This window comes from Rhipicephalus sanguineus, chromosome 2, assembly GCF_013339695.2.
Source record: "Rhipicephalus sanguineus isolate Rsan-2018 chromosome 2, BIME_Rsan_1.4, whole genome shotgun sequence".
NCBI classification, from domain to species: Eukaryota; Metazoa; Arthropoda; class Arachnida; order Ixodida; family Ixodidae; genus Rhipicephalus; species Rhipicephalus sanguineus.
In genome coordinates, this window is record NC_051177.1 from 98,044,640 (window position 1) to 98,059,539 (window position 14,900).

The 14,900-nt window shown below is 45.6% G+C and overlaps 2 protein-coding genes across 3 annotated transcripts in view; both read right to left on the bottom strand.

The window, feature by feature from the left end:
• Positions 1-4,641: 4,641 nt before the first annotated feature.
• Positions 4,642-11,013, bottom strand: LOC119383446 (protein pinocchio). Its single transcript, XM_037651578.2, has 4 exons — positions 10,933-11,013; positions 8,164-8,365; positions 7,604-7,733; positions 4,642-7,050 (listed from the first exon to the last, which is right to left on the bottom strand). The coding sequence occupies exons 2-4, from the start codon at positions 8,331-8,333 to the stop codon at positions 6,964-6,966; spliced, it is 387 nt and encodes a 128-aa protein (XP_037507506.1). The 5' UTR covers positions 8,334-8,365; positions 10,933-11,013; the 3' UTR covers positions 4,642-6,963.
• LOC119383447 (protein pinocchio) overlaps positions 4,642-14,900 on the bottom strand; it is a 37,403-nt gene continuing 27,144 nt past the window's right edge. Inside the window, exon 5 of one of the 2 annotated variants that reach the window (XR_007415126.1) lies at positions 4,642-5,035. The gene's annotated coding sequence lies outside the window, so the exon portion shown is untranslated. Of the gene's footprint in view, positions 6,948-14,900 lie in introns of both variants that reach the window. The other variant, XM_049412514.1, reaches the window with a different exon arrangement.

The window sequence follows — 14,900 nt, forward strand, 5'->3', positions numbered from 1 at the left end:
TCTCCGTTCTGGGAAAGCCGCCATGTGACGCTATGATCATCACAGTTCTGCGCAGTGTCGGGAAAGCTAGATCAATTGAACGTATTCAGAGGAGAGTGTAAGCGATTCGTTTTGAAATGCGCGGTTGTCGTCAATGAACAGCGCTTGACCTTTCGCAAACGCTCCAATCTACTGACGCATACACAGTTTAGGAAATGGCGAGAACACTGCGGCGTCACTGCACACCGTTTTCAATGCGAAACACTCATTGGGGAAGATCCCACGGGGTCTCGCGAAGCCTTTGCATAGTTGCTGTTCATCATAAAAAAAAACAACTAACAAATGAAACACTCTAATCGGAGTATAAATATCTGAAATACCCACCGCACGATGCTGTCTCTGTTCCTTGCTTGAATACACGGTAAAACGACATATATAACCTGAATATTTCAAACGTAACGGCTATACATCAGAAGAAGTGCAATTCCTTTTATAACAGAAGCCTCTATACACCCCGTTTCTGCGGCTTTATGGTATGGTGCACCTGCTTGGTAAATTTCAGCTGTAAAGTGCAGTTCCGTTTTGCACTATCAACGGCGCCACGATGCAACAACTTTACTTTAGGAAAACTTGGTCGTCAGATCTACAAACAGCCCTGTACTGAATAAATGTAGAGGGTATTTCTTTAATAATAACATCTGGGTTTAACGTCCCAAAACCACGATATGAAATCATCCCAAGACAAGGGTTTTATTCCGCCATCAAAAGTACGGATCGTCACCGTCAGCTTCGGGCAATCCAAGGGGCCCACGATGCCGCAGGCAGGTACTCCCTGCCTGTTCCAACGTGGGAGCGGCCCGCAGGGGCCGTCGGGGTAAAACCCGGCTCTCCTCCCTCGGTGTACAATAAAGTTATCTATCTATCTATCTATCTATTATGAGAGACGCCGTAGTGGAGGGCTCCGGAAATTTCGACTACCTGGGGTTCTTTCACGTGCACCTAAATCTAAGTACACGGGCCTCAAACATTTTCGCCTCCATCGAAAATGCAACCGCCGCATCCGGGATTCGATCCCGCGACCTTCGGGTCAGCAGTCGAGCGCCATAACCACTAGGCCACCGTGGTGGGGGAGGGTATTTCTTTAAAAAGACAAACTAAGCAGGTGAAGTCGTACAGTAAAGGAAGTGAATTTAGAAGGCAAAATTATAATGAAAGGCACAGGTTAGGGAAAAACGAAATATCAGAGGCACTAATAAAACAAAACACGCACAAAAACTTGAGAACTCGACGTGAAAGGATTTTCTTCGTTTTCAGAGCGCTGTCAAAGTGACTTTGCCTGGCGTAACGCAGGAGACCAGGAGTACAGGATTGAAAGAGAATAAATGACGATGTTGTGAAAGAGCTTGAGGGAAATGAAGAAATAAAAAGGAACAAACGAAACGGGAAAGTAAGTTACCAAGAAAAAAAGTGCCCCGACATGACTTTGTAGTGTATAGTTCCGCCGAAATGGTTATTTACACAGCCAGCGGCTGAAGAAATCACGAGAAAGCTTCCGCCCACTCAGGCTGCTGCGTTCGGTTATCGTCGGGTTGCTTTTGTTGAAAAGATAAACAGGAGTGATAAGCCAGAGCGGTAGGACATTTCCTAACTTATGCAACGTGCTCGCTCTGGTTAGGATTAGAGTGTCCGTGCACCGGAACGCACCAGCGGACTCTGTATTCCAAACGGTGATCACCAATTTACATCCATATGAATTTACGCGATAACGTTGTAGAAATCAGATAACGATGTCCGCCGGCTACCATAGCGTCAGCCAGATACAAAAAGGATTACTGCGTTCGGTGATTGCTTATGAATTTAAGCATTCGCGATACCATTTTAGGCTGATATAAGCACGTTAAAAGACTTCTCAATTTTTTCAAGCGTTGCTGAAAAAATCCGTTGCTGAAGTCGTGACATAGAACACTACTGCGTGGGTTTGTGGTCATACGAATAATGGGACCGTATATCGATTTCATGTCCCACGGGTCTTGATCAGCAGCGAATATTCACTGACGGCGCACTTCGAATTGTGAGTTAACGCTGTCCAACCGCGATCTGCTAGCCTTCCTGGTCATCTCGGTTGGCGGAGCTTCCACCTCACAAAGGCCCTGGAAGAAGATAATTTTCACTTTAAATGCGAAGCTATCTTGCTCGTATCAGCCCGTACCAGCTTCTTCCGTAGCTTCGATATTGAGTCAGACGAATAGCATTGTGTCTATTTTATTAATAATAGCTACAAAACAAACAAGAGAATCGTTGTTTTGATTGTACATGTCCACAGGCATTGTTTTATTCACTTACTAGTTGTCATTGCATCTTCGTCTGAATATGAACGCCTTGTCTTGCATGCTTGGCAGGGCGTTGCCAAAACTTCTTTTTCGAAATTGGGGGGGGGGGGGGGGGCATACTCTATGTATGTTCGTGCGTGTACATATACACATGAAAAATTGAAAAAAATTCGTACATTTCGGGTTTAAGACGCTCTAGTGGCTTTGGCTTAGCAAAAGTTACGAAGCCGTTTCATCCTGTGAAAGCGTATGTCCGGCGAAGCTGATCCCTGTGTACTTCCGATGCCGACATGGTGAGGAACGCCGTGGGTTTTCCCAGCGGTCGAATGATCGCAAAGGCTTCCTTATTCCGTTCTATCCAGTAGTGTACAGCGTTCCGTACGCCTTGAATGAACGCCGTACATTGGTCAATGGCTGCCTGTAGAAAGTACCCGTCTTCGAGCTTGCTTTCGCGTGATCTTGTTAGTGTAGTCATTGACCTGAAACGTTTCCGTCTTTCGATTTGATATTTTGTACCGATTGACTTTCATCGCTGCGTACAACATATGTCACCTCCGCGCCCCTGGGCTCTGATGACGTCGCTTAACACGTCACACGCTGCCATTTGGGCTCAGCCGTGTGACGTCAAACCACACTTCCACGTTGCCAGCTGCCATTTGGGTTTCTGTCTGGCGGAAAATGTTGCTAGATGACACCACGCTTTTTCTTTTCCGTGTAGAAGGCATCGCCCCGAAAAATGTCGACCGACTTGCCTCTGACAGCTTCGCTGTACTAAGCGATATCAGAAATGATCGAACAAGATATGTCTTGTTGTAGGGAGTGTCCGTGTAAATAGTGGACAACATTTCTGAATAAAAATACTTTTACAGAATGTTTGTTCAACTGGACGTATCGAGAACTCAATGCTGGAATGGGCTTATTCTAAAGGTTAGAAGTTCTGCGGCTTTTAAGGCATGTCTTAAGCAATTGTGCTTCCAATGTTCGATACACAGTTGTTGTTTTTTCTTTGAACTGCAGACACTTCAAGGTTTAGCCATCAGTTTTTAACGCGATAGCGTTAAGGAGCTCGTTTCGCAGAAATTCCGGTGTCGGCGTTGGTGTCGGCGTCGGTGGTTGTGAGCGAAAAATCATCATCTTGTCCGTCACAGAAAAACCGAGAAAGATGCCGATAAAATAAATAATAAAAGTCATCGGGTGAGAGTGAGAATAGAACCCAGGCTGTCCGAGGGGCAAGCCACGCTATTTCTTTAAACTGCTTCGGAAAAAAACACTACGTGAACGCCATGTAGTAGAAGGAGTCTCCTTAACACACGTAATATTACGTGGCAAAAGCGTAGAATCGCGCCAGGCGTCAAAACATGTGAATCGCGCAACCAGTGGTTGTTTTAAAGGCCCACCCATTACAAAGCGCTCAGACATATTTAATCATCATCAGCAGCAAAAGCATCAACAAAGTGAACAGCTGCGTAAGATCGTGTATTGCCTTACGGACACATAGTGGGCCCTTCGCTGATTCGAAGAAAGAAAATTATGGCGCAGTGGGCACTTAACAAATGTAATTGCAGTAGGCATTCTATGATACTTTGAAACGGCCAATGTTACGCGCACAGTCATTCATTTCCTTGCGGTACGGCTGAGGCATGCACCAAGAACCGAAGCAAGGCGAGCAATTGAGAAGGCGATGCGCACGGGGCCCGATGAAGCTATCGCGTTCTACTCTTGAAGGCGAAGCGCGAGCGTCCTCCAAGTAGTTTTTAGGCAGGCAATGATTTGCAAGACGTGTGCGACATTACATGGTTCACAATTACCCGAGTGATACGGAATGGTGTCACTGATACACACCATTACCCAGCCACAAGCTCTAATACTTTTATTCTTCGGACATCCGCGTGATTCACTTCGGCATGCCTCATAACGCGAGGGCATTTAATCTTCGGTAGAATACTGCTGCAGAGAACCAGCTGAGAGACTCGCAATATTTCAATAACTTGCGCATTGTCTGAGGACTTTCTCGACCATCATTAACATAAATTAGCAAGTACTGGCAATGCGGCGTGGTGTGGTTGCAAGGCACACCAAGCCATTCCTTTTAGTAAAGATCAAAGTGTACCATATAGCATTGATATTGTGGTTTTGGGACGTTAAATCCCAGAAAAAGAAAGTAATGATATCGTAGTACTGGTGCGTAAAATCTCCCAAGTTAATGCAAAGTTCCTAAAACAATGCCGAAACACCATCGCCATGCAACCTCCCTTCCGCCATCAAAAGTTTTCACTGCCACGAGCATGTACTACAGTACTTGCTGGCAAATAAACCGAAGCTCAACTCAGGGTTATAGATTCTGTGACACATTTTTATTGCAAACCATAAACGCCACGAAAGATAATATCACAGAGATACATCTTTCAATAAATAAAACATGCACGATGAACAGATCTGTGGAATGTCCGTCATCTGCAGGTTCAGCATTTTCACCGTGGGCGTCCAGAAGGCTGAAGGCGTGAACAGTGCAGCCTGTGTTATCTGTTCAAACATTTACAATGCTTAATCTTTTGGTAGCGTCATTGCAAACTATCATGGGTTACACTTTGATATTCGCTTGTATTTGCTCTAAACGCAAACATCGGCCTGTGCATTGTGGTGCGTTCAATGTTTAGCCATGCTCGCTGTACTGTGTGCCGTCGTGAACTCAACAACAGAGCTCAGCACATAGAACATTAGTGTACCTTTTTCGCACGTACCTTCATGCAGCAAATAAGATAACTCGCAAGACGGGCGAGTTTTTGTTCAGGTCTGCTGTGTTAACGCTAGCTTCAGCGTTTTCGAGGCCCATCTACTTCCTTGAATCACTCGGTAACGTTGGACACCTCGTGCCTGGGTGTATCTGACATCTGCCTTCCCCACTTACAAAAATACGCTCTCTGCGGATTGCTCCCTCGCATACCCAAGGCACTTGTCTCACGAATGGTTCTGTGAGGCATTTCCTAAAAAAAGACACTTCTTCCTAATGAACCATCACATCGCCCATTACCGCACAAGTCTCAACTTGATCTGGAAGTGGTGGCAAGACCAGATTGTGTTTGGCAACAGCATTGGTTTACGGCGCAAAAACATGTCTGTGTCACATATTAAGCACAATTTTGGCACAAAAAAAAACAGAAACACAAGATGTTCAGTTGCCCTAGTTCAAAAACACACAAAATATACAAAGGAGTCAACGAAAGCTTTGGTGTGCAAGTGAATAACTTAAAATAACTTCGCTTCCTCGAGAGGCCGCAAAATGGCATGCAAATAATAGAGGCACTTAATTGTGAGAGACATGACGGGCTGTCACATGTTGCAGATGTGGCATATGAGTCACTAGGCGATCGTGACTCATGGGCAATGACGAAATGCATTTTTACAATCTCCAAGAGGTAGCAGCTGGAGATGTCATCTACGAGCTTTCAACTCTTGAAGCTCGGTTTCCAAGAGGGATCGCTTTAGTCAAAAAGCACCTTTTTTGCACTGAATTTCTTTTTCCATTATCTTGGCAATAGCTCTTACAATTATGTGCCTCTACTGCGTGTTCAATGTACAGATGTTCATTTTCTCCATTTCATTTCAATGTAAAGACTTTCTGCAACAAAACACAACAAACAGTGACGACGAAGACATGTACTAGATGCTTCATGGTTTCAAAGTATTTTCCCATCGATGAAATGTCTTTGTGGTACTTCTGAATCGCAAGAGTACTATCACAAATATAAATTATGTAAGCCACCCTAGCCTCAGCTTTACCCTCACAACAAAAAGAAAAACAAAATCGGTTGCTTTGGTGTTTAGCCGTCGCTGGACTACTAGTGCTGAGCAACTATAGTATAACCATTTCAATTTCCAAGCGTGTGATCAGTAGTTCTAAATTTAGCTACATACAGCTCCTTGTCCTTGCAGTACAGGTAGAAACTCTACGAGTGTTCGGAGATGAGTACGCTCATTGCGAGGTCCAATTTACACAATGTTCAAGAAAAAAAATATTGTAAAAACCAACATTTCGCCTAACCGCCCAAATGCCAATATTTACAGGTAAGCAAACGTTTGCCCTGTTCTGCAGGTTTGAAAGCACTATAGAAGTCATTGTATTTCCAGCACTTAAAACGGGAAGAACACAAGAATACTGGATATCGCGAGAAGTGACAACAATGTGTGAAGCGAAGCATCATGTACGTATATACAGGACATTTCCAAGTCATGGTGATTCAATACCCCCTGTCTACCCCAGTGAGAGCCATCAAATTTGCACACTTTGGAATGTTCCAGCTGCCACGGTTATTCCATTTGTGGGGCAATTTGCTGTCTTGGAGCGGCACACCGTCTACCAGCGTTGGTACTGCAGACGGGGACCGATGATGGACGAAGGCGTCTTGATGTACCTCTGCCCCAGCACAGTGTCAATGGAACCTGTGGCTGGCAGATCCTTTCGACAATGGCGTCGTATGTGTTGGAAGGTCACCGGGGGTGCACCGAAGAAACACATTCCGTGGCCTTGTTTGTGCAGCAGCAAAGTTCGGGCTCACATTGGGGTGACTTGGAGAAGGAGCGATGGTCGAGCTCTTGTCTATGTACAGTCGATGGCAGTGCTGTTGCCCGAGAGCCGACCTACGAAGGCGGGTCTTCATGAGTCCTTGCTCTTGGCAGCAGCAGCATCTTGAGGTGCCTTCGCACACTCGCCGATCCACTGGGAGCGCCTCAGCTTGTGGGACTGTTAGGATAGAAAAAAAAAAGGAGGGAAATGGGCAGTTAGCTATATGAATGCTGCACAGCATACTATGCATATTACATGTTTCAGAAGACAGGCCTCTATTAATGCCAGTCTATTAAAGACACACAGACCCACTATTTTGCGTAAATTATGCGTACAAATGAAACCAAACAAAAGTCTTACATTCTATAAGGAACAGATAAGCTAACTGCTAGGAGCTTATGGCCTTTCATCACTTTCACCTGAGTTATTCGTAAGTCTTTTTCTAAAGATTAAACGCCATCACATATCAGTTTCTATGTGCTGTAAATAGGAGTGGGAGAACTTTTCTATAGCAATATTACAGCCAGCCTCGACTGCTGGAGATAATATTATTATCAATACTATGTCATCGCACACGCAGCAACATTATCGTTGGCGTCAATACAGTTCATACAGCTTTGTAAAGTGTCTGCAGCTTTCGTTAGTAAGCCAAGCATTCCTTAGGAGTCACGTGGAATTAGAAACTCCGCGAGTACGGCGTTTCACCTTAAAGGATAGCAAGTGTACTTACAGCGACCAAGTCCCTGCTCCAGACTCCGCCGCAGGTGCCATTGCAGTGGACGCAAGGGCGGTGCAGGGCGTAGCCTCCGCACTCGGCACAGTCCAGAGAAGCCTGGTCCTCAGCCCAGCTCACTCCACACCTGTGAAATGTAGAACGTGCATGCTGCTTATACTGGATACGTTGCGGGATTGCCACTTATTGTTCACCGTGCTTTTGACAAACGCGGGTGTACTGTGCATACGTTACTTGCTGGAAAATCGGAGTACAGAGCAATTTGTGCTTCGCAGGCGAATATGCGAAGGTCAGCACGATAAGGGTTGTAACCTGACAGCGTGAATATAGCTACAACACCGGCAAATCACAAGGCTCACTGTTACGAGGCAAGTTTTATGCATATAGGTCTGGTCGCTTCCGTTCTCAAGATGTGCGCCCTTCATACGAAGTTTTGTAGCGTAGCTCCAAAAAGGTGCAAACATTGCGGCTAGTTATCACCATTTGCGGTGCACTATCACACCACTATCACCAGGACAAATCGATGCAGGATTTGGTATTGATTAGCGAGAACTCACGTGAAGCAGCAGTTGTAGAGGCTCTTGAGGCCCTCCAAGGTGACGGCGTCGGCCCCTTGTACCAGCAACTCTTGCTCTGCCAGGTCCTCTATGCTGTCGTCAAGGTTTCCCCAGCAGTTGTCCTGCTCCCAGCAGCAAGCCATAGAGTTGTGCGACAGTGCCACCAGCATGGGGTCTGACTTTGAATGCCGTAGGGACCCGTCTGCGCATGGTCAATGAGAGCAGCAAGTAAGTTGTGAGCATCGTGCGTGGGACTTCAGAAACAATACAATTTGCAAGCGCTGTCGTACCGAAGCTTATGCGATAACTGCTTGCGAAGTCTTTATTCTTTCGTCACCAGGCATTCGTTATCATCATCATGCATGCTTATGAATGATAGCATTGTAACGACACCCTCCTTATTAAGTCCTTGAAAAGTTTTTCCGCGTTCTTAATGACGTGCTTCGCGTGCGAAGTGCACTAATGAATTCGTTACAGTCGTCAAGGTACCATTAATGTAAGGTTTGTTATTCTCGGCAAGAGAGAGAGAAAAGAAAAAGCTTTATTAGAACAACACTCAATGGACGCAGGAGAAATTCCACCTATCCAGATATACTAACTGGATCGTGAGAGTAATATCTAGGAGCTATAACATAATTACGCAGGCGGAAGTTAAAAATTTAAGATGCACGGGCGCCAAGAGGATGCTGAGTCCTTCTCTCGCCTCCTCCACAACACTCTTCACTCGCTCGATCATGGCCTCTTGGCACGCCTTCATCGCTCTATACAAAGACTAACGCCTCGCTTGCGCCTTCACGCGTGAATGAAAGGGAGCGCTAGCATTGTATATTGAGAAGCGTTTATTCCGCATTCCACTATTACGCCTCATCGCAAATTGAAGTATAGCTGTCTCACAAGCAGCGAGGAGGCGAAGAAAGAGGACAGCCAAAATAAATTTTAATGAAAAGATAAGGTCTTGTCGCACACAGCTGCGAACAGCTTCTGTCGCTTATTCCGGAAAACACGATAATAAGACTGCGATGTGCCGCAATCTTAACTCCGGTTTAAACTCAGATGAACTGAACCGCTTTCGCATATTAATACTAAGAGAAGCGGAAATAACTTTCCTCGGTGAAGGCAATAATGCATCGAGCTGTCAGACGTTCCGCATGTCAGATCGAGCACAATGGTTCTTTCCGTCTTGCCTAGGCGCGAGTGCGGTTATGAATACTCATTTTATATGACGTAAAAAGCCGTGAGGAGTCGGTCGACGTGCCCAATTGGCAGTCCGCAATTCGCGAGATTTCCTTCAATACGATGCTCCATTATCCTAATAGACACGCAAGACATGTTCCGGCTAAACTTCCCCAACAGGTCCAGAAATTGAACAGGTGGACAATTGAACGTACGATGGAGTTCCATTACGAGACCGGGGAGATTCAACGTTGCCTTCGGATGACCTTGCACCTACCACGATGCCTGGATCGAGCACCTCACATCGTAGCATTAGCTGCAGCACCCCAGTGGTTTAGTATATAGAAGAAAAAAAAAAAACCCACTTCATAGTGGTTTCATGGTGTGTTCTCAGCATGTTCTTTCGAAATTCGGTGCAGTGGGTGTTCGCACTGATGTTCAGCTTCTAGGAGCCGAAACCGCGCGCTCGCTAAAACGCCGCCCCGACAGCACGTACAACGACCCCGCGTTCAGTGCGAATCGAAGGCGAGCGCCACCGCCCTCTTTCAAGGCCGTCGTCGCATTCCTGGCGCAAACGAAAGGGCTCGGCGCGTACGCAATACTGTGCGTCTCGATTCCTTCGTTGGGTACTTGATTCAGTTATGTGAAAGCGCGAAAGCACGCACATGGAGTATAACAAAAGCGCCTTGTTAATACCAATTTTTTTTAACGTTGTTTGCGTGTATACCAAACTTTTTACTTTCGTGAGTGAAGTTACCATTGCCAGACACGAAATCTACGAGGGAGACATGTTAGAGCAGAAGAGACCACGCTTGGACTTGTGCGACCGTTTTCAACGGCATTCTTTTTTTTTTTCAATCTCCCGAACGCCGACAGGTTGAGGTGCCGACGACCGTTAAAGAACATAGATGGTCAACGCTTCGCATCGGCATTACGATACAGCAGGTATGCAAATGTGTATCTGCCGTACTAGAAAATAAATCGGCAAATTTTCACTCCGCGTTTCTTTCGCGACCACATTATTACTTTATTACGCGAGAATGACTAAGCCTGACATTTAATTTAGGCAGCCCGCGATTCGGTGCGCGTAGTCTTTGCCTTGTGCGACGCACAGACGGCCCGGGAAATTGTTCCTAAGACCACCAGAGCGATTTCGCTGAAATTCGAGGTCCGTGACGGCTCCTTCGCGGTATTCGCGTGGAAACCTTGTTTCGTTTCAGCACTCTTTGTATGTTTCTTTCTTCAAAAAGAGCGCGGCGAAATGGTGTCAGGTTACGAGCTCGCAGATTGGCAGTGCGAAAGAAGCTGGCAAATCTTTAAAAAAAATAAAATAAAAGGGCGTCTCCTGTTAAGTCTGCTCTTCCACATTGTCGTGGAAGAGCAACAAAACTGACATGCGGTCGTGGTTTTCCGACTTGGTATGCAGTAACATCTGATAGTGATGCCCCGCTTTATAAGCTAAGTTATGAGCTATAAGTGCACCCTTTAATATAAAAAAAATGATATCCTGGACGTTCCAAGCCCCGGATAATCATCCGGACCTGCAACGAAATGCGATAGAAAAATGTAGGGCGAAATCATATAAATTGTTCTCACCTTTCTTGAAGACCGTGGGCCGCGATTCGTGAAGAGCCGGGGATGGGTAGCTCACTAGAACTCCGGTGCCATCTCCTTCTTATTCCAAGAATTCACGCAGTTGAAGAAACAGCAGGAAAACAATCAACAAGTGAGCTTTGAGGTACAGGTCGGGAATCGCAACGTCCGGCTTCCTGGTCCTTCAGCGACTAACACCAAAACAATTCGAAACTGCAGCTTGGGTTTCCGTGTGCGAACGACACCAGGTTTCGGTACTGCCGATCTGATTGCGTGCGCACGACGGCTTTGCTCGCAGGCGACTGTGCCGGAACGCCGCCGGAGCAGACGATTCATTTGGAGCGCGACGCTAGCGCCGCGCGACGACCGTTTCGAGCGGCGCATGCGCGATAGGGCAGAGTCGCGCGTTCGCTGTGACCTCGGCGCACGCGTGGCGCGGCGCGCGCGGTTGTTTGGTTCTCGTGAAACGACGCGATCTTGAAAGTTGGGTATTTCGCAACAATGGCGATAAAAGCAACCCCGATACGCAACGCGACCGCTCGCGCCTGGTTTTCCCTGTAAAACGGGACGGCCTCCTCCCCCTGGCGCCGCCGATGCTGTGACGTCAACAACTTCTGTTGACCCTGGACCTCGTGCGCCGGCTAGATGAGACGTCAGCGTCTAGAGATGCTGCGGAGAGAGCATTGCAGCTCTTCTCGCAACGATGACTTTCCTGAAATGCGGAGTACTTGGGAAAAATATGAAGAAAGGACTGTCACTACTGCCTGCGAAGGTCCTCACGCGTAGTTGATCGTTGGTTTTGTCCGGAACTGTCCAGTTGGAAACTGCGGCACGTGCATGGCGCGGCAAAATCAGCACATGACTAGGGCAAACGAACTGTGCCCATGAGCAGATAGAAGAGATAGGCACATACATGAAATAAACGCTCGTTATAACACAATCCAGGGCCGTACCCAGGAATATTTTTCGGGGGGTGTTTGTGTGTAGAACGGCGAACTTTGGCAAGTGGTGGTCGCTGGAAGGCGTGCAAGTATTTTAGTGTCACCCGAAAAGTTAAAGCATGAAAAAAATTCGGGGAATGTCAGAACCCCCACTCCCCCCTTAGTTACGGCCCTGACACAATCGCTGTATCGGAAATATCATTTATTGGACGTGTTATGGCCCTGTCCTCTGTGCATGAATTTAAGACCGGATTACTCGAAGCTGCCATTCGAATCTAGAAGTGCAACAGACCGGTTAATACAACACAGGAAATTCGCACAGCCGCACTCGGTGCCCTTCTACCGTATGAAACAGCAAAGTCAGCTTGGAGCTCCATTGCGGTGACCCTTTCCCTTTCTTTGCTTATTTTCAGGAAGGAATAATATTTTCGGTGGTAGGTACACGACGTGGTCATTTAAACATAACCCTATAACGTGATAAGTGGTAGAAGATGAGTCAGTAGAGTTTCTAATGCCATTTGGTCATTATTTGTCAGCTCTGATTTGTATCAAAGTACATTTCAGGAGCTTCCGCTGTTTTGCAGTGAGCGTCCGACAGGTTATAAGGAACCGTGAAAAAGCAAGTACGCTTTTAACAAGTAACCTTTTATTAGACATCAAATTCATGTTACGATCAATTCGTAAAGCGAGTTCCACTGTAGAGGCATACACATACATACATACATACATACATACATACATACATACATACATACATACATACATACATACATACATACATACATGCATGCATACATACATACATACATACATACATACATACATACATACATACATACATACATACATACATACATACATACATACATACATACATACATACTAACTAAAATTCTCCTAGAAGGCTTTAACAAAAATCCCACGAGCCTGTTTCAGCCTTTAGAAAGAATGATCGCGCATTATGTAATGCGAGCACACATGAACTTCGACGTAAATCTAGGACCCTCCTCCCCCCCCCCCGAAAAAAAAAAAACACTGGGGGGAGGGACGAATTAGTTTTTTTGGACAAAGGGACAACGCTTACGTCGTAAGGTGGCTGGTTACGACTGAAGTTAATTTATGATCATCTCAAAACTGGAAACTTCACGGAGGAATGGCGAACTCACACGGACACGATTGAAGCCACTCGCCGAAACCAGTTACGTGCCCCCAAGCATTTATAGCTAACAATATAAAATAGTTAATGGTGCTCTTCATCAATTGTAACGGCAGCGTTCCGTGTCTCATGTGCAGTGACATGTCCTCTGTACCGAACGTCCGGACACCATGTGTAAAAACTAGGTTTTAGGAGATATATAACGACTTGCTTTGCTCCTGCCTATATCGTACCCTTTCGTTGCTTTTATTTGGATTGTTGTCTCCTTGGCAATATCACCGCGTTTATCACAACATGCTAGCGAATGGGGGATGGGGTGCTTGTTCAAATGTCCGCGAAAGATATTCAATGTTACGTATTAAGGACCACGGAAGGGTTTTGTGAGCTCACATGTACTCATGTTTTGGGGAACAAGCTTGAAACGATTTCTTTCGATTGCCCAGCCAGTGACAGGCCGCTCTATATAGATGACATGTAACGCAGTTTATTTATTATTTAATAGCTCCCACCCAGCCTATAAGATGTCTAAAAAATATATATATATATATATGTATATATTTTTATATATTATATATATTATATTTTTATATATATTATATATATATATATATATTTAATGAGAACTAACAGACAATAACTCCAAGGAAATATAGGGGGTGTTATCTGTAGTATTTAGAACATAAATGTGAAGAAAGTAAAGTGGACGAAAACATGACTTGCCGCCGGCAGGGACCGAACCTGCGACCTTCGAATAACGCGTCCGATGCTCTACCACTGAGCTACGGCGGCGGTCATCCTCCCGTCCACTTTTTGGGGTTATATGTTGATTTAAACGTAGAGTGTTAGTCAGCGCCATCGCAGCCATGGCGGCGAGTGTGGAACACTCTTTTTTTGCCTGGTGGCGTCACGTAGCACGTGATCTTTTTACGAGCTGGCAGCTGACCAATAATCCCTCGCATACTACCTGAAGGCATTAAGTCTGCCAGGACGAGAGCCTCGCTATGAATGAAGGAAAGGAGATGATTTTCTAAGGGCTCGTTTATCTTTGTTAGACACAATATTAATGACAACTAACAGACAATAACGCCAAGGAAAGTATAGGGGGTGTTATCTGTAGTATTTAGAACATAAATGTGAAGAAAGTGGAGAAAGTAAAGTGGACGAAAAGAGCATCGGACGCGTTATTCGAAGATCGCAGGTTCGGTCCCTGCCGGCGGCAAGTCATCTTTTCGTCCACTTTACTTTCTTCACATTCATGTTCTAAATACTACAGATAACACCCCCTATACTTTCCTTGGCGTTATTGTCTGTTAGTTCTCATTAATATTGTGTCTAACAAAGATAACGAGCCCTTAGAAATCATCTCCTTTCCTTCATTCATAGCGAGGTCTCGTCCTGGCAGACTTAATGCCTTCAGGTAGTATGCGAGGGATTATTGGTCAGCTGCCAGCTCGTAAAAAGATCACGTGCTACGTGACGCCACCAGGCAAAAAAAGAGTGTTCCACACTCGCCGCCATGGCTGCGACTGGCGTGACTAACACTCCGTACGTTTAATCAACATATATACCCCAAAAAGTGGACGGGAGGTGACCGCCGCCGTAGCTCCGTCGTAGCATCGGACGCGTTATCTAAGGTCGCAGGTTCGGTCCCTGCCGGCGGTAAGTCATCTTTTCGTCCACTTACTTTCTTCACATTTATATTCTAAATACTACAGATAACACCCCCTATAACTTTCCTTGGCGTATTGTCTGTTAGTTTCTCTTAATATGGTGTCTAACAAGAGAAACGAGCCCTTAAAAATCATCTCCTTTCCAATATTATATATATCTATGTATATGAGGCAAAAGAGCGATTCAGTAAAGACTGTGCAAAG